Source organism: Pinus tabuliformis, chromosome 6 (genome assembly GCF_031772625.1).
Source record: "Pinus tabuliformis cultivar Carrire ecotype Pingquan chromosome 6, CPIR1, whole genome shotgun sequence".
In the NCBI taxonomy this organism is placed as follows: domain Eukaryota; kingdom Viridiplantae; phylum Streptophyta; class Pinopsida; order Pinales; family Pinaceae; genus Pinus; species Pinus tabuliformis.
In genome coordinates, this window is record NC_142292.1 from 874,679,939 (window position 1) to 874,701,485 (window position 21,547).

Consider the following 21,547-nt stretch of genomic DNA (forward strand, 5'->3'; position numbering starts at 1 on the left):
ATGCACCAGTAGATGAACTTGTTACCAAATTTCCATCACCACTCATTGATGAGTATGCAGATGAAACTTCAGACCAGCATTCTAATGAAGATGAGTCTTTTCCTGTGACCCCTGTTAGACCACCAGTTGTTGAACATCAAGATCATACTTCTGCATGTAGTTCGGAAGATTCTCGACCACCTTCAACACAAAAATGGCGCAGCATGAGTGATATCCTTGATGATCCTACCTCTATCCCTCTGTTTGAGGAAGATCTGCAAGCACTCTTAGCTATGGAGCCATCCATGCCCATGCATGCTTATATGATGCATGGATTTGATCCACAAACTTATGCAGAAGCAAATGGGCATCCTGAATGGGAAGCCGCCATGGATGAGGAATATAACTCTCTCATTGAGAACCAGACTTGGGATTTGGTTCCGCTACCTTCAAATCACAAACTTGTGAGATGCAAGTGGGTTTACAGGACCAAGAAAGCATCAAATGGCCAAGTTTGTCGATATAAGGCACGATTGGTAGCAAAAGGTTTTCAGCAAGTACATGGTGTTGACTATGATGAGACTTTTGCTCCAGTGGTAAAAATGGATTCCATTCGGCTAGCTCTCTCCATTGCAGCAGCAAGAGGATGGGAGGTGCATCATATGGATGTGAAGAATGCCTTTCTTCATGGTGATCTCGAGGAGGAAATATACATGGAGCAGCCACCGGGATACATGCAGAATTCATCTCTGGTATGCAAACTAAAGAAGTCTCTCTATGGCCTCAAGCAGGCACCTAGAGCATGGTATGCAAAGATGGATTCTTATTTGTTATCTCAAAATTTTGTACGCTGCAAATCTGATCCCAATGTTTATTTTCTGAAGAAAATTGACTCCTTGTTGATCATAGTACTCTACGTAGATGATCTTTTGATAATGGGTAGTTCAGCTTCTGTCATTACTAACATCAAAATTGCATTGCATAAGCGGTTTTCTATGACAGACATGGGCTTGCTAAATTTCTTCCTTGGACTAGAGATCCATTAGCGTGATTCTGGCATTACCATTTATCAACCAAAATATGCCAGAGATCTTTTGGCACGATTTCACATGAGTGACTGCAAGCCAGCAGCCACACCTTTCTTATCAGGGATAAAGCTTGAGAATGGCAAAGACACACCATTGGTTGATTGCACATTGTATCGCCAGCTTGTGGGAAGTCTTCTTTATCTCACTCACTCCCGTCCTAATCTCTCCTATGCTGTCGGAGCAGTTTCCAGATACATGCAGGAGCCACATGAGTTACACTGAAATGCTGCAAAGCGCATCCTTCGATATGTCCAGGGGACAATCACCTATGGGATTCATTATGCAGCCAATTGTTCTTTGAATCTCATCGGGTTCACAGATTCAGACTGGGTTGGCGACACCATTGATCGCAAATCTACTTCTGGTTATGTACTTAGTTTGGGATCCGGCCCAATTTGTTGGTCAAGTAAGAAGCAGGCTGCCATTGCTTTATCATCAGCAGAGGCCGAGTATAGAGGGGCAGTCAATGCGACTATTCAGGCAATTTGGCTACAACATTTCCTATCTGAGCTTGGGATTAGTGTCCATCATCCAACTGTCATCTGGTGCGATAATCAAAGTACGCTAAAGTTTTGCAGAGATCCAGTGCAGCGGCAGCGTACCAAACACATCGAGATCCACATGCACTTCATTAGAGAACTCATTCATGATGGGATCATCGATCTTCAGTACTGTCCTAGTTCCGAGCAGATTGTTGAAATCTTCACCAAGACTTTCACTCAGCAGAAGTTTCGATTCCTGCGAGATCGCCTCGGTGTGAAGGACACGACTGCCTAGCAGTTGTCTTTTCTCTACTTTTGCATTATATTTTGAGAGGGGGTTTTCTTCCCACTGGGTTTTCCCTCTTTCCTCCTTTTTATGCATTGTATATGGGTACCTAAAATGGCTGTGTTGCCGGGACTCATTCATTTTGCATCACACTCACCTAAGTTATGCTTAAGGGGGGGTGTTGGTTTACATGCACTTAGACTAGCTGTGTTGGTGTACATGCACCTAGATTAGCTCTAGTTAACTTATTGCTTGCATGTGGCACATGTACACATTAACATAAGATAAAGCACACTTAGCTTTAGTTAGCTTTAGTTATTGCATGTACAACTAAGCTTAACTTAGTTGCTTTTATGTATTTATTCTAAAACTAATATGGTAGAATCAATTTTTATTCTTTTCTCAATTCTTGCTCGCTTCCTTCTTTCTCTTGCAAGCTTGTTTATTATTTTGCAGATCTAGATCTGTGTATCTCAAAAATCTTAGAGTCTTCCTCCATAGGGTTGATGTCAAGGTCGGAAGAAATTGTTGTGTATTGACACTGTTTACAACGACTTTCTTTGACTTCTACCTTCTGGCATAGGGTACAAAAAAAGGAGCGGAAGGATTTCTTTGCTATCACATCAATGTGAGAGGATTGTAAGAAAACTGAACCATTTCATACCATGAACATAAATAATTTTGATGTCCGCCATCTGATATGGGGTTTTTTAGGTGGAATGGGAAAGGAGGCTTTCCCATAGAACATAGATTCTTCTAACCTTCGTTCTTCGACAAGGGAAGATATGAGCTTTTATGAAAATTTCCGCATGCGACGGTTATGAGGGTTGGGGATGTAGAGGATTTGGCTCGTTGATGAAGTACCGTCTACTAATAAAGAAATAAGAATATTCACGTATCACGTGATTTATAGTTTATTATTAAATTAGAATTTAAGATTGTTGCAATGCAAAATATGCATGTTGGACTTACCCTCTAGATTATTCTCGAGTCATTCACGCATCTAAATCAGCTACAATTTAGGCATATTTAAAGATAATTAAACTCAAAATAAATGAACTTTCTATTGAACTTTTATTTATTCTTTATGGCTCCTTTGGAATGTTGTAAGTCATCAAAATGGAATTTCTTGAATATATGAGTTTGAGGTAATTGACACATTTATTTCTTTATTGTAATGGGCAATGCCATTAAATGATCAGAAAATGTTTGATTATACTTATCTTCCTTTTCCATGATGTTATTGCTATAGTGACCCAATCTTTTGTACAAACTTATAGTTTGTTTTGAGGGCCTTTCAACCATTTTTTTTGCGAGAGTAGTTGGTATGGTGTCAATTTTTAGAAAGCCTTTCATGCATTGTCAATTTTTTTTAGGACAACAACATATATATTCTACTCTTTAAGTATAATTATATTTTTTTTTGGGAAAAAAATTATGATTTTGTTCATTGAGTTGTCATAAATCGTGATTTATTTAATTCTAGAATAATTAGTTTTTATCCTCAACCCCCATATAACTCAATTAAATTCGCAACATTTTGATATCTACTTAATTTATTTTTTTTCCAATAGAAGGAAAATATAGATGGCTTATTTCATTGTTGTTCACTGTAATAATTTTCATAAAGAAAAAAATTATATCATTCAAAAAATGTCTAAACTAAAATTTTGAAATGTTGGTATTTCACAGAATCAATTTATGTTTGGCATGATTGAAGAGCTACGAAAAAAGGTATATTATGGAAACCCTAAAATTCTTCTAGAGAATTTAGGTTTTTAATTGACAAACTTGTTATTTGTTTTATGTATTTTCTACTTCAAATTTATACATTACAATTCAAAAAAGTATTTAAAGATAAATAGATAATTAAACATTAAACATGTTTTTTTCAATAATATATACTCATGAAGTTATGATAAAACTATAGAAAATTTTAAACACATTGAAATAAAAAGTTATTATTGAAATAACCATTATAATTACTTCTAAAAGACTATTAAATCTACTAAATTAACATAAAAATGTATTCCTCTAAAAAAAAATGAACTTAATCTTGAAACATATAAATCTAAATATAAAACGGGCATGCGACATGGTGTAAAAGTGCAATTAAAGTCATTTTTAAAAATAGATATGAAGTACCAGGAAGACAGAACAAAGTGTTTTCTTTTTTCATTTTCATTTTTATTTATTTTCCTTATTCAAAAATAAATAATTTTACTTTACTATTTTTTTCTTTTTTTTAAATAATATAATTATAATTTATTTATAATTTATAATTAAATATTATTTTTTTACTCAAATATTCTAAAGAAAAAGAAAAACGTTCATTATTTTTATTTTTTTATTACATATAATGATAGAATATTGATTACTTGAGATGATAAAATATTAATTAATTTTATTCCAGCAAATTTACCTTGTTGAATCGCTCCATATTAAGAGTTAGATTTGGTACATTTACCTTTTAATCACTAAATTATAAATTAGTTAAGTTATTAACATTAACGGATTATTTATAACTTTATTGAAAATCTAGTAATATTTAAATTTAAACATTTAAAATTTATAGATATATATATTTTAAAAGAAAAAATATATATATATGAAACTCGCAATAAATTAATCTCTCCAAAAACATTTGACTTTATTACTGAAATGTTAGAGGTTAGAGAGATTCCCACCAACCTTTTATAATTGGATTATTGCGGCACACCCACATTGCTTTTATACTTGGATTATGTAGGTACTATATTTTACTCCCCAGGTTGTATATTAACATTTCCTCTCTAACATTATGCTTGTATACTTATATTTCTGGTTGGGTGACATAACCTCTATATCTCTGGTTAGTTTATTTGATATGAGCTTGACGCCCGACGGTTCTTTATATGAAGTTTTGTTGTGTAACAACTCTTCGCCATTGTAATTCCTACAGAAGCAGCTGCTGGAGGGAGCAAACAAGTCGCTGCAGAAGAAGGTAAGTGGAAAATGTAGGCGGTCGATATTGTCATCATTATGAGTCATGGAATAGTTTTTTTTGCCAAGATTTTAAATGATGAAATGGGGTTCCTACGCCACCCCCATGGCGATGGGAAACATGACTGTAACAGTTGTGGGGAGTGGAAAGACAATATCCATGCGATCAGTATCCTATGCAAATATCCTGTAGCTCGTGGCAGTCTACTGCTGGGAATTACAACCCTCACGTCCAGTCACCGCATCGTGAACCGACTCTGCATATTGGGTAATTCTATCAATTTACTTTTGCTTTCATATTTCTTGCCTCTCCATTACTCAACATGGGGAAATTTGTTTACAATTCTGTTTCTTGTGAGAGTGAATGATTAGGATAAAGTAGTAGGCGTTTTTTTAGGAGCATGAAATTTTACACGGTTAATATTAGCTGATGTTTAAATTTTTATGATTTAAAAAATATAAAAAAAAAACAGAAACAAATTTTTAGTTTTGCTAAAATTAATTATACCATTTTATTAATTGTATGTTTAAAGTAGCCAAAAATTTATAGAGTTTATATAGATTCATTATCAATATGATTATTATTTGAAAAAGTATGATAAAAAAAAATATAACCTGCATGTTAGGGATGATGAAAATTGTTCAAGGTTTTTAAAATTAAGTAGTTACCAAATTTGAATTCAAATTTAAAAAAGTTGATTGAAAATTTTTCATTTGAGAAAGAAATTGCCACTATACTATTAAAAATATTTATTTTTTAATATTCTCTTATAATTATTTCTATTAATTATTTGTTTTATTTTGTAAGTTTTCCCTCTATCTATCTTATTGATTTATATATTGTATTTGATTAATTAAAAATCTGAAAAAAGAAAAATTGTAGTAATAGAGACATTCTGAAAAGAGGTATCAACATAATTTTGTTTTATATGAATAATGAAAAATCAAATTTATGTTAATAAGAGAGCGACAACCTAGTGATTGTGTTTTAAATATTCTGTTTTATATGAATAATAAAAAATCAAATTTATATTTGTAAGATAGTCACATCTTTATATTGAAAATCAAATTTATCTGTTTTTTAATTAAAAAATTATTTTCAATAAAATTACATAAAACTAAAATTTATATAATTTTATAAAACTAAAATTTATATAATTTTATAGGAAACAATGATGCAGGAAAAATACTTATTTAAAAAATAAATGTCTTTCATATGAGAAGAGAATAAATATAAGAAATGATATAATAATGTAACCTAATTAATTGATAAATAAACAACAGCTTTAATGGTTTTCTTCCTACTCACCTCCTACAAGACGTTTGGCATGAATGACTATTAAGCTGATACAAATACACTCACTCATTCCACAGAGGGCTTCAAAGTAGTCACCTGGTATTTTCGGATTGTTTTTATTGAAACATATAAATTTGATAAAAAAAAATAAATTATAAAATATATTTTTATTTTTAATGAGAAAGTTTTAAATTATAAATTTATTTTATTGAAATAAATAAAATAGATAAAAAAATCTAAAGTATAAAATAAATTTCTATTCTTAAAATTTTCCTTAAATACTTCTGGCAAAACTTTTATTTCAACTCCTCCTAATGGGCTGGTTCTCCTCCAAAAAGACGTTCTAGTTTAGAATTGTACATTTCAGTCAGTTACGGCCTCTTGGCATACATCAACAACGAATCAAAATTTTTGATACATTCCACCATTTCTATTATTGAGCAGGTGCCCGTCTGCCCCTATTGGAATCACTTCTCCTGGGAGAAGGCGATCGGGAATTCACGGTGCGCAGGGTTGGATGGTTTGAATATCTCTATCAGGATATGTTATGTGAATTATTTGCAAAATGTATATTATAGCTAGGTTTATATAAACACACAAGATGCGGAAGTGCCAAAATTATACTCCATTCGTTTATGTGAAATATATGTTTAGCTGTTATTTGCATTTATTGAAATAAACATTAGTTTATGAATCTCTGTAGAAAACGGCAAATAATTATTTAATTGGTTAAAGTTGTTTTTATATGTAAGATTTACGAAAAATATTTATAAAGTACAAGAATTATTATTATCAGAGATGATATTAGAAAAGTCTATTCTGATAAAAATTTTAAAATATAGATTTTTTTTATCTGGGATCATTTAATGTCACAAAGATGAAAAATTAGTTCAGTCTATGATCGTAGGAATTACAATATCTTATTTAATATCAAAATTTATTTTTATTTTAAAATTATTAAAATTATTTTTCTTGTCATGATACTTATCATTTTTATCTTTTCATTATTATCTACCTTAGACTGTTTTTTAAACATTATATACATAATTAAATATCTTACTTTTTGATTCTAAAGTTATGAAGTATTCTGTTCAAAATACTATAATATAAACAAGCTAATTCAAATTTTTGAATTTTCTTTTATTATACAATATTATTATATTGTAAATTTTTTTATTTCTCCCTGAATAACCTAAGGGTTTAGTGATACTTATCATTTTTATCTTCCCGTTATTATCTACCTTATGCTGGTTTTTAAACATTAAATACATAACTAAATATCTTACCTTTTAATTCTAAAGTTATAAAGAATTACTACTCTCCAAAATACTATAATATAAACAAGCTAATTCGTTTGAAGTTGTCAAGTATTTTCCTAAATGGTAGCTATTAAGTATACTTAGTCGCATTCCAGTTAGATTAGGGGAGTCAATCATATGTGCCAATTTAGTTATTATCATGCTCCAGGAACGTCAAAATGTATGCATGAGTTTTATTTGTGGCCATTTAACTCGGACCAGGTGTCATTATTTTTTAGAGTGCATGTCCATATTTTTTTTATTTATTCTTATAATTTATTAGTTCAACCATATACATCATACAGTATAAAACTGTATTCTCTAATTTTTTAGTTTAGGTGACCTTTTTTAAAAATAGATGTATGAGTTTTATTTATGGTCATTTAAATAGAATTAAATGTTGGGTTTTTTAGGGAATGTTTATATTTTTCTATATTAGTTATTATTAGTTTAGAGTCATTTTAATTCCAATTCTACTAAACTGAAAGCGAGGAAATGTTTTGAGATAAAAATCACTTTTAAAATGAAAAAAGATTTAATAGATTTAGATGATTGATACACCAAAAGTTAACCTAAATCTAAAATGATATATATATTAATACTATTAATATAAAATTGTAATTTATAATATAACAACCAAAATTATAATATAATATAGTATTTAATATTAATACTATAACATAATATTTAATTTTAATAACGTAATATGTTATACCATAATAGTATATTATACTATTAATATCATAGTTTATTATAGTAGTAATAGTATAATTGGTGGAGGAAAAGTATACCCCATAGCAATATGAAGTTACAAAATAATGTTATTTTTATTTATTATTAATATGGTTAATAATTAATGTTAACATAAATATTAATAATATTTTATTATGCTATAAAGTATAGAATTTTCTAAATATTTATTTTATTTTATTTTAAAATTAAAATTATTGGAAAAAATATATTTAACTTTTTAAAAAACTAATTAGACCCTAAAAACACAAAATTAAAATTATTACAAATTCTCATCAATTACCATTCATTATTCTACTGTTGCAAAAGCAACTGTACAAAAATTTAAACCTATTAAAAGGATGTTTAAATTCAAGGGTGATATCAAATGGAATCTAGTGCTTGAGTGCTTTAAACTAGAAATTGGTTCCATGTTGACATGATTATGAACAACTCAAAGACATGGTTGCTACCTCAAGTATACATTTATATAAATTATGCAAACAAGGTGAAAATGAGAAAGGAATAAGGTATTATGGAGAATGAACTCCTGGTATAATTTTGATATTGAAATTGCTTAAATGTAAAATAATGGTACTCTACAACATTATTTCATAAAATATACTATAAGCATACACATTTTTTACAACTTTCTATGTTATTAGACTCAAAATCATAGATATTATCACATTTAGTTAGAAAATAAAAAGAAATGACCTAAACAATTGTATTTCATTTTCCTAGGATGATGAGGTATTCAATTTCCAAATTAAAATTGATTTATTTCTACTATATGAATCTAGTTTTCGAAAAATGCAATATAAAGTTTCTTATAATATAAATTATTATCTATATCATAAGTCTTTATGAATCTAGTTTTGAAAAAATGCAACATAGGGTTTCTTATAATATAAATTATTACCTATACCATAAGTCTTTATATCGTATATTTTACAATTTATTTAATTAGTAAACCCAAAAGCACAAATTCACTTATAATTAAAAAAACCTATAAAAAAATTAAATTAACTCATCTTCAAATTCTAAGGTGTTAAAAAAATGTGATAAAAAAACTCTTACAATATAAATAATAAATCTCAAAAAAAAATTATAAACATACTAAAAGATAAGTAACTTCTACTCAGGGTTAGAAATATTATTCTATCAACATCATTGAATAACAACCTGACACATGTTTTCTTTATTCAAACCCATCCACTACAAGGAGTAAAAATTAAAAAATTAAAAATGTACATATAATCATAACTTTATTCCACCTATATAAAAACATAAGATTTCAAAGTAAGTCACACAACTGAGTCCCTTAATTTGTCCTCCTAATAAACAATTTTACAAACCTCAAAATGGATTTATTAAATTTTATGGAGCTATTAAACGAAATTCGATGCTGGGAATTGGGTATCTTTATGTTGATTGCGGATTCCCCGAAAATTCGGCAATTGGATGGACATTGGCTCAGTCAAATTTTTGACCGAACCACTATCGGTCAGATTGCCAAATATTCTAGGAATCCACATTCGAGATAAGCTCAGAGTTGGAAATTGATTCTAGCAAGTGTTTTGGGAATTGATTTTAGTAAGTGTTTTTATGATTTATGGAAAAAAAATATTTCCTCACCCTCAAGCAAAAATAAATTAATAAAATGAGCTAAAGTAAATCATGAAAAGTTTTTAAAGGCTTTCACTTACCTAATTTATTTGTCTGTGGCTAGTATTAAGGTTGTTCAATCACTTTCCACTTATCTGATTCTTAATTATTCTAGTTCAGAGAGAAATTCAATAATTGATAAATTCATTATATGGTATATTTATTTTTACATTTATTTTGATGTTAAAAAGGACAATAAATTATGTTTTTTTTTAAATTTAACTATGTAGTGTTTTTATTATTATTTTTAGTTATAATAGAACTGATATTACAAAATGTGGACCTAATTTTTTTTCTCATATTACACTTAGTGCTTACACATCTCTCTCACAATGTGTTGTAAAGTATCTTGTAGTGTAACATCCCAAAATAAAACAACTCTAAAAACCACTTTAATATGAAAAGATATTATATCCTTCTTAGTGTTTGGCAGATTCCATTTAGAATTAAAATAAATCTAAATTGGTAAAAATATTAATATAGTGTTGTAATGAATAATATAACAATGAAAATTGTAATATTAATACTATTAATTTAACATAATATAATATTTAATATTAATATTATATTATATATTACAATATAATTTAATATTTTATTGTAGAAAATTCTACTCAATAATAATATGAAGCTACAAAATAATAATATAGAATAATAAAATTAATATAGTTAATAATTTATTTCTAATATTAATATAAATATTAATACTATTAATATAATTATTTATTTTAAGAATTATTTTCTATACATTAGTTAGGCCTGACATTCATTTCAGGTCACAATCACCAGGAAAATGAGTGCTACGCCTAACTAGTTTGTTTTATTCTATTAATAATATATGTGTATAGAGGCTAGGAAACAATGGTTAAAACCCCAACAAAACTAGAGAAGGGTTTGAGAAAAATTTAAATACATAATTAACATTTCCATCAAGATCTGGAATGTAAAAAATATACATTTGTTCCCACTAATTTAAACACAAATACGAACCGCGAAGTAGATAAGTGGAAAGTCACAAAAAAAAACAGAAGTCGTAGCTCGCAATCGCCAATATTCTTTTAATAAATTAATCCAGCCTTGCAAGGAGTTCTCTAATCCATACATTAACCCTAAAGGATAGTCTCCCAAACCCTAGCTCGTCACAAGCTGAAATTCAAAGTTCAGAAACAATATTTTTTATTTTTTAAAGAAGAGAACAACATGGAACCCTCGGTAGCTATATCCCATTTTCACCTAGAAAAATAACATAGATAAATCGTTAAAGGGAGACGTGGGAATCAAAGTCCTCAAACTCAAAAAATGAAATGTGGAAGACGGCAACTGAAAGTTTACATGCATGGAGTGGATGCAATAGATAAGTCTTTAAGATAATGTAAAAAAAAAAAAAAAAAAAGCGATAAAGAGAGAAAAGAATAGTAATATAGCTTCGAAAGGGGATTTTTCTCAATATAATTCTTTCCCAACTCTGAGCAGAGACCCGGAAGGAAATAAACCCTAGATGGTTAGATTCATTGTCAAGGGTATTAGGGATTTCTTTTTAAAAGAAAAAGAGAGTCCGTTTCAGCAGAGAACCCCATAAGCCAAGTCTGTTAATTGCACAAGCCCTATAACCTTCGAGAAGCCTTTTCAGGGTTTTTTTATGACAAAGGTCATCCAATGACTTAGTTAGTTAAACTAGCAATTGCCCCAAAAGGTGCAAAGAGAGGCCCATAGAAATGTTAGATTGAAAGAATTGTATTTTGGTTTAAATAATAAATATTATAATCATTCAATCATTCAAACTAAACCTAATCAATAAATTGCCCAAAATAAAATAAATCCTTAATCAAAACTATACAAATTATTATTTTTCGTTTCTCTCAATTATTTATATAATAAAATCCAATCAATTATTCAAAATAAATCAAATCAATAAATTTTCCAAATTAAATCCCAACTAATCAAAATTACTTGTGAATATATATGTATAACCCAATAAAAAAAAATTATATTTATATGTTACCAAAAGAATAAGTAAAAAATTCTACTTGATTTAAATAAATCGGAAACCACTGAAATTGAAAATTACTATTTATGATTAAGCGGTAGAAATTTTAACATAATAGAAACACATTTTTTTCACTTACTTGCCCTTGGAAATTAAAAATTTCACACCGACATTTTTTTATACAAACATGGATCTATGCTACCTTGTTTCCCTGAGTTGTGGACCAAACTGTGTAAAAGATTCTGCTCGGCATTTTGAATATCTTCGTAGCAATAAAATATTATCATAAAATTAATTAAATAATTTGTTTTGACAACCGCATGAACCAATATTGAATATACCGTGTCATCGAGAAACACAAAGTTAACAGATCTTAACAAACGGAAATGGCTCAGAGTTCGGAAACTCCAAACAGGGGAGACAAAATATGCTTTACATTTGTTATCATCCCGATTTTTTAATCCCTACTCTGTATTCCGTTTCCCTTCAATATTAAATCTGTATCCCACCCATACTAAAGGACATACTGATTAAAAAAAGGAGCTAGAGGACATACTGATAGATAACTAAAGAGAAAGAGGACATGTTTATTTTGGTTGAAGATGTTCCAACCGCACTCCATCCCGCCCAAAATGCAAAAGCAAAATGGTGAAGCTACTATTTATGGAGGAGGGTGTCTGTGGGGGAGGTGGAGGGGTGACCCAACAGCTGAGCAACAGTCCATTTGCTGAGATGCAACAGCAGACCCGTAACAAATTGTGCACATCAGGGCAGGCTAGTCTGCTTTGCCGCAAAAAATGAGAAATGCCCAATAAAACACTCCACCCACCAGACTCAACCCCAGGCTCCATATATCGCCCGCTTATCCCTCGTACCTTTCACCATGGGTCTCGGGGTCGAGACTCTCGGGGTTCATATTTTGATGACCTTAACAATTCTATATTTATTAAGACACCATGGGTCTCGGGGTCGAATCTCTCTGGGCTCATATTTTGATGGCCTTAACAAATCTATTGTTAAAAAATCTTAATGCCAGCAAACATAATATTTGTCCACTAGATCTCGGGGTCGAATCTCTCGGGTCTCATATTTTGATGACCTTAACAATTTTAGATTTGTTAAAAAAATTTAATGCCAACAAACATAATATGTTGTCCACGGGATGTGCAAATTGTAATAATAACAGTCCATATGCTTCACATGTGATTGCTAAGAAAATTTGAGCCACTAAATTACAATTTAAGTCCAACATAACCCAGAAATTCAATATAAACCAAATATATTGAATCCAAATATAAACCCGGAGATTCAATCTGAGTATATATGGTATTGAGAAAATATGGAAGGGCACCTGGAGACATGCAAGCAGAGGGATCTAAGCTATAGTTAGAGAGCCAGAGAATAGGCAGCAGGACCCGTGAAGTAGTTTTGACTAATCGATTCCCGAATCCAACCCCACCTCCTCAACCTACTCATTCTCAATCTCCCGGGGAGGGAATGAAAATGGTAACGAAATAACCCATATAGGATTTTGGATAATAGGTAGGTTTCAGGCTTCAGCTACGAATGATAAAATAATAAATCACTGAAGAGCGTTGCTGGGCCCTTGGATGTAATATGCTTAACCTAGAAAATATAACAGAGTGCATCAATAATTCAGTGCAAAACTAAGATAGCTAATGCAGAAACAATCCCTTATATTATTTAGGGAACCTATAGAAAGCTAGGAGAGAAGCAATCTGCAAGAAATTTTATGGAAGTACAGTGCAATTTGAAAAGTCTCTTCATCACACATGAATAGAGTTAGTCAAGAAAATAGTGTCAGCCAACAAAATGTTTACTTCCAAGGGATGAATCCACATTGACAATCCCTTTTTCCTTGCCCTATGCACTCATTGTATACGAAGCTATAATTACGCCCTTTACTCCATCTTTAACATCTCCACTTTACAGGAATTTCTCCTCCAGAAAAACGCTTCGATGCCAGCCATATGCAATAGTGACATTAGCAGGCCTGGTTTCTCTGGCTTTCTATGCAATGTGGGATCTATGCTGCCACCTCAGCATGGATGAAGAGGATCTAATTTTAAAAAACAGGAAACCACCTCTCAGCATGGATGAAGAGGGTCTAATTCAGAGGAATTAATTTAAAAAGCCAAGAAACATGAATTGAGAGGATCTAATTTATTGTAAACCAAGAAACCACATCAACATGGATGCACATGATTTAATTAAGGTGTCAAGAGTATGCATGAAGGGATCACGATTTGGATTTGGCAGTAAAGAACTTATGTTAAGTGCCATACAGTGCAATCTGAAAAATCTCTTCATCACACATGAAAGGAGTTAGTTAAGAAAACAGTGTGAGTCAACAAAATGTTTACCTTCGAGGGATGAATCAACATTGACAATCCCTTTTTCCTTTCCCTATGCACTCACTATATACGAAGGTGTAATTACGCCGTTTACTCCATCTTTAACATCTCCACTTTACAGGAATTTCTCCTCCAGAAAAATGCTTCAATGCCAGCCATATTCAACAGTGACATTGGCAGGCCCGATTTCTCTGGCTTTCTGTGCCATGAGGGATCTCTGCTGCTGCCTCAGCATGAGAAAAAGCAGTCAAAAAAACAAGAAACCACCTCTCAGCATGGATGAAGAGGGTCTAATTCAGAGGAATTAATTTAAAAAGCCAAGAAACTGCCTCAGCACATTTCACTGAAGAGATCTTCGTCCATATATTTGGATGATCGAGAGATGCTTGACAGATGTCAATAGGACAATGAAAGTGTTGAAGACAGTGTTGATGCATAGGCAGGCCTATCGGCCTAAAAATACAACTAAGCACAAAGAATAAGTTTAAAAAATTGATTTAAGGTAAGAATATAATAATCCAAGCAATTTCTGGTTAAAAAAAAAAATTGAGGTATCATTCATTACCTACCATAGCTAGCAAAGATTAACAAAAGAAGTTAGTTTCCCTTCAATGTTGCAGAACATTGCTTGGGCAGACTGGAATGAAAGAATTTGTTGCAGAGGCTCTAGAATACGAGTGTGGTTACTCTATAACCACCTCCTCTATTTCCCACCATCAAATAAACCCTAAAGATTAAGAGTCATAGATTGAACCAGTGCAAATGTCTTGGCTATTAAATCACCAAGTCCCAAATGGTTGACATACTTCGTGATAGTTCAACAGATTTCTCCACATAAGCGATGTGTAATACATTAAAATCAAACGATGAACCACTATATTGTAACTTATTCTTAAATAAAATATTGCCAAAATCTTATACTAGCATTTGTACCAGATGTTGTAAGGGAAATGCGGTAAGGAAAAAATGTAAATGGTCATTGAAAATAAGAATTAATAAAGAAAATTGCATGCGAATGTGGAAGATAAATGTAAAAGATTTAAATTATCTAAAATTTATAGATAGTATAATGCTTGTAACAAAGATTGACTCTTGATCTTCTAAGATGTTTTTTAAGTTTCAATAAAAATTACAAATAGTATATTATAATCGATGAGGTAAATAAAGGAAAATGACATCATGAAAAATATGATGGTTGTATTTCCACATTTAAAAATGCATCACAACTTTATAAATGATGCTTTATACATAGATTGGACACTTGCATCTATATCCCATGAGTTAATTGTGAGCATTCTGTATATGGTGAGTTATGATGAGCCTCATCATTGTGTAATTATATGGACCTTAATACACCTCCTAGCTTATTGGAATCAACACTTCTCATAATTTCTTACATGTTTTGATTGTATTTTTCTTAATGAGATGAGTCAAAGTGGGATATTGTGCCTAGTGGACTAATGTGCATTGGTTGCAGGTTTTTGAGAGAAAATCATGGAAATTTTGGCTAATTAAGGGGTGAAACTCGAATGAGATAAAGAAGAGAGATTGTAGGAGATAGATCCTCCTAATTTACTCCTCACTCATTCAAATATTCCTCTATCAATCACAATAGCTAAGAGTTACAGGCAGCCAAGTCATGGAGATCAAAAGGCAGTCGAGCTAGTGACAGTTAAAGAGCCAGTTTATCTTGAGTTTGGAAGCCAAGCCTCCCTAGATTTAAGGAAGTCATAGGAGAGTTGAGTTGTATAAATAAGGAGGCCTAGAGCCTCATTAGGATTCAAGTTCTTATTGTAAAAACACTAGTCATTTTCGAGTTCAAGACTTGTGGAAGACATTGTTATGTAATTTTCTCATTTGATAATGAGAATGAGCATTTCCTTGATCGAACACTGAGTTGACTCAGAGGGCTAAATCTCTGAGGTTATTGCCCAACCCTAGCAAAAAAAGACTCCTCTTCTTGTATTTGTATGCTTAAATTGATTTCATAGATTAATTCTTGAATTGTCTCTACTATTATTTCATTGCAAATAGTTGTGGATTTCATTAGTTTTCTTCTATTTGTGAATTACTTCAGCAGTATCTTAGGAAGTTAAAAGGGAACATCAAAGCTATGAGTAGGTGGATTTTTCCTCACTCCTCCCTTCAGAGGTCATTGTTTGAGGAAAGGACTCCTATGCTGCCCCAATAAGACAGAATTATGATTTCTCATGGAATTTAAGGTTTTCTGTTACTTAGGCAAGCATTTTGCTAGTTTTCAAGAATAGGATTTGATTCTCATTTCTGCTATCTCCAGTCTTACTTTAGATATTATCAAGGTTTCTTATTATTCTACAAGTTTTTCCATGCATGAAATAGATAGCTAGCTCATGAAATTATATTTTCCGTAGTTAATTGAAATCCTTTTTGTTTGCATCATTTATTGATAAATGTCAATGATTGATGCAGTGTAGGATTTTCAGCAGCATAGAGAGATTTCATGATCAGAAACCTTATCCCAACTACATCCATCCATGATTATCAATTTCTTTCACTAGATCCCTCACCAAATTCATCATTCCATAAGAATACTTCTCCAAGGTTGTTGAGCAAATCCAACAATCTCACAACTCTGGTTTTGAGTTCTTGAGGAGTCCTAGGCACTCCCTTGCCTCATTCCATCCACAAACCACCTTCCTAACCCCTCCTCTTGCTCTCAGCTATATCCTATAGGAATATAGGGTATCCCGTAGGAATTCAGAACATTTTGTAGGACGCATTAGGACATCCTGTAGGTTGACCTGTAGTGGCCTGCCTTGAGGTCTAATTGTGGAAAATCCCCTAGGAAACTACAAAAGGACCCCTACTTTCCTCTGAAGCCTTTTGACCATTCACCATCATCCATAAGCCACCTACCACATCACCAAAAGAAGTTATCTTTCACGTGAAAAGGGACAATACGGAAAACAAAGTCATTTTGTTCATTTACAAGCACATCAGTAGAATGTTTGATGTTTCAATTTACATGCCTAGGGCAATAGCATTTCATACATGTTAACTTATAATTCTTTTGAAGCAAAGCCTCTTAGCAGTAGTTAGATGAATGGTGCATTTAAGCATTTGATTTCAGTCTTTTTCCTTACTGCAGTAGACAATATTTCTTTTAGTGTAGATTTCTCTTTTCCTCATTGGTAACCAAGCTTCTTCTGAATCAATAGAAGTCTGGTTTGAAAGACCTTAGTAGTCTATAGCCAACTTAGCAGTGACAAAGATAAAACCCATAACATTTACTTGTCTATACAACACTATCACCTCTAAGTTTGTACGAACCCCGGGATGAAAAAGTAAAGTTGGTAGCCCCAGGAGTTGCAGTATTCCTGTTGCTATACTGATGCTCATCACTTTTTGGCATCGTTTTTGGGGAGATGTTTGAGTAATATGTGATTTCCGCTTTCTCTCTTCCATTTCTTATCTCTGACATTCTACTATTAGCTTCATTTCCACAAACGTAATTTAGGTTGCTTTCTTTTCCATTATGCATTCTTTTGTTTCTTTTCCATTCTCGAAGCGAGATTTCATTGAGTTAGTTAGTTTCCACTTAGTTTGCAATTTAAATTATGAAATTATTCTCAGGCTTGAAAAAAACACAAAGAAAAACAAAAACAATTCTTTCATTCCTCCTAGGAATAGGGATAACTTAGGAAAATTTCAACCGAATACCCCCACCACTTCAAACATCCAACCTTCCCTCTTCTTTGGTGGCTGTGAATTAGAGGACCCCTTAGGTGAACAACAAAAGATATTTTAAGAGCCTACAAGGGGAGAAGAAGAAGGAGAACCCATTGCAACTAACATAATGGCTGAAAATAGAAATAACAAAAGAGATAGAGAAAGAATTCAGGGTGCCTTTCCCATTAGAGAACCTAATGGGGATACCAAGATGAAGAATATAAGCCCCTATGCTCTTCCTCATTTCCATGGACTGACCTTAGAATATCCAAAGACTTTCTTGTTTGAGTTTGTTGTCATATACAAAACCTATGATTACACAAACGATAAGCAGAAGTTGAAACTATTCCCATCCACTCTCAAGGATGCAGCTTTGTGCTGGTTCATGGGTTTATTTGGGGATATCATCACAACATGAGCTCAGATGTAGCAAGCCTTCAACAACAAGTATCGAGACTACTATAGGTCCAAAGACACTAAAGAGGAAAATTTTAGGATGACCTTAGGGCATGATGAATCCCTAGAGGATTATGAAGAAATATTCCACCTTAGCTACAAAAAGGATGGTGCACACTTGATCCTGAGTCACTAAAGCTAGACCTACTTAGAGGGGTAAGGGAAGATATTCTAGATACCCTAAACTTGTTAGTAGGAGGGGACATCTACCAGCTACCCTATGAAGATATCAAGACTTTCTTTAGGAACCATTCTAGGGCAGATAGGAAAAATACTGAGGGTAGTCAACGTATTGTAAGCCCATCCTCTTCCAATACATCCATCAAGGGTGAAATAAGAAATATGCTAGAAGATTGAAAGAGTGAAATGTTGCAAACAGTTTCCCTACAAATGGACACTATGCACATCAAGAGAAAGCAGGAGGAAGGAGAGAGAGCCTTAGCCATTTTCAGCCCTAGACGCACAAAGAGGCACCCTAGGAATGAATGTCCATTGAATCTGATTGAAGTCTATTCAGTCTATGAAGAAAACCACTCCATAGGCAAGTGTCCTTCTCTACTTGGACTAAAAGCTATGTATTAGGGAACTGAAGGGGTGACTGAACAACTCTGCTACATAAATCAAAGGAGACCTCATGGGCCTCGGCCATACTAGCACGACATGCAAGGGTCATAACATGCCTATTACAATGCTAACCAGACCACATCCATTCCCTCTTAGGGCCCCCCTACTCAACCTTCTTCGTCTATACCTCCTCCAGGGTCCTTTGCACTTTAGTACCATTCCCAGCTAACCAGTCAGTCATTTCATCCATATGCTCCACCACAACCTCAGTGGAATGCATGGCCCTAGCGGTGGAGGCCCCCATACAAAAATGCTCCAGCTATATTGCCTTCAACACCTACTCAACCATAGCCTTTACACCCCACTCCACCTAAACATCCCCAGAAGCTTGTCTAGCCAAATCCGAACCCAAAAAATAGACAGACACAACAAGTGTATAGTGGAGAGACATCCTATCTTTCTTATCTTGTGGAGATTCAAGAAATCAATTTGAGATATGGGAGAGTACTCCTGGACAAGCAACCTCCACCTCCAGTTAGGAAGAGTGAGGAGGAAAGAGAGAAAAGCATGCCTAGAGTAAATCCACCACTCTTTCCTAAGATATTAACTCAACCAATCTAGCCTACCCCAGAAGAGAATGAACTTTTGGTTGAATTGAAAAATCTATGTGTCAAAATTCAACTTCTCTAAGCCACAAAGGATGTTCCTATTTATAACAAGTTGATTAAGGAGAAGTGCTTCAAACATCTAGGGAGGCAAAAAAGAGACACCACTACCATTAACGTCATTAGACAGCTGTCTGACTTAATGCTAGGGCATGTAATTTTCCCGAAGGATTTGGACCCTAGAAGCCCTATAGTAGATGTGAACATTGATGGCATCATTGTCCCACACACTGATTGATATCAGGGCTGCCATTAATGTAATGACTAAGGACACCATGCTCAATCTCATTCTCCAGGGTTCACTGAGAAAGACCAAAACAGTCTTCAAACTTGCATACCATTCTACAGTGACCCCTGAGGGGATTGTAGAGGATGTGATGGTCTCGATTGACTCTTAGGAGTACCCTGCAGACTTCCTAGTTCTCCAGCCCAAGGCCAAGCTTACTAGTTACACTGTCATCCTTGGGAGGCCCTGGTTAGCCACTATTGATGCCTACATTAGTTGTAGGGCTAGAAATATGACTATAAAAAATGGGCATATGTCCAAGAAGTTAGTCCTGTACCCTCTTGCTTCACCATCTCTAGAACATGACTTACCTTTATGTTTGGAAGAGGAGGAAGAAGATGAATTCTACTTAGCCCAACTCTATACCTTAGAAATGACCATGGGATGAGGACAACCAAATGAAGATGATTTGGTTGAACACATACTCCAAAGTCCATCTCCTAGCACATTTTCCTTAGATGAATTAGTAAAGGAAACCTAGATAAACCATCATATTGATCTATGCTTAGCTGATTGAAACCCTACCTATGTCAAAACCATAGAATTTGGCCCTGAGAGAACTTTGAAAATCAACCCATCTCTTTATGTACACCAAGAAGAAAAGTTGTGCAACATGCTAAAGGAACATATGGATGTCTTTGCTTGGAGTTACAAGGAAATGAATGGAGTGCACCCCTCAGTCTATACTCACCACATTTATATCAAATAAGGTTGCAAACTAGTTTGCCAACCCCAAAGGAGAATGAATCCAGCTCTCAAGGATATAGTCAAAGAAGAACTACAAAACCTGCTAGATGTAGGATTCATTTACCCTATCTCAGACAATGAGTGGGTCCCTCCTTTGGTGTTGGTTCCAAAGAAAAATGGAAAGTGGAGGATTTGTGTCAGTTATAGAGAGTTGAACAAAGCAACAATGCAAGACCATTTCCCTCTACCTTTCATTGACCAAGTGCTAGATGGACTGATAGGGAATTTTTTTTTCTCTTTCCTAGATGGGTTTAGCAGACATAATCAAATCCATATCAGCCCGGAAGATCGGGATAAAACCAGCTTCACTTTTCCTTGGCCTACTTTTGCTTAGCAGGTCCTTCCTTTTGGCCTATGCAATGCCCTTGCCACTTTCTAGAGATTAGTACTGAGTACCTTTGTCGACTTAGTCCATGATGTGGTAGAAATTTATATGGATGATTTTACACCCTATCGGTGTGATTTCCAGGAGGCTCTATCCAACTTAGGTAAGGTGTTGAACAAATGCATTGAGGTGAACCTATACCTTAGTCTCGAAAAATGTCAGTTCTTGATGGATGCAAGGGTTGTTCTAGGTCATTCAATATCCCAGAAAGGACTGCAAGTGGACCCAAATAAGATAGCCATCATCCAAAGGGTCCCACCCCTGCAAAAAAAAGAGATGTCATAAGTTTTCTAGGGTTATCTCGATACTATCGGAGGTTTATAAAAGACTTCAGCAAGTTAACTTCTCCTTTAGTTGGGTTATTGGTCAAAGACTCTAAATTCTTATGGTCAAAAACCTGTCAAGATGACTTGGACATCCTAAAGGACATGTTGACCACTGCACCTATTCTATGAGGCCTGAATTGGGCCCTTCCTTTCCATATACATGTTGATGCCTCTCACAAAGCCATAGGAGCAGATTTAGGCCAAATAGATAACAAGTTACCTTATGCCATTTACTTCAT

General features: G+C 33.2%; 1 protein-coding gene across 3 annotated transcripts in view; it reads left to right on the forward strand.

Annotated features, from left to right (window-relative positions):
- The window catches only part of LOC149261662 (MADS-box protein CMB1-like), a 340,779-nt gene extending 333,922 nt beyond the window's left edge, over positions 1–6,857 (forward strand). Inside the window, exons 5-8 of one of the 3 annotated variants that reach the window (XM_089382164.1) lie at positions 3,528–3,569; positions 4,777–4,818; positions 4,952–5,085; positions 6,559–6,857. In XM_089382164.1, coding sequence (XP_089238290.1) covers positions 3,528–3,569; positions 4,777–4,818; positions 4,952–5,085; positions 6,559–6,640 — 300 coding nt within the window. In that variant the 3' untranslated portion in view covers positions 6,641–6,857. The remainder of the gene's footprint in view (positions 1–3,527; positions 3,570–4,776; positions 4,819–4,951; positions 5,086–6,558) is intronic. The other 2 variants (XM_089382159.1, XM_089382167.1) reach the window with 2 other exon arrangements.
- Positions 6,858–21,547: the final 14,690 nt, after the last annotated feature.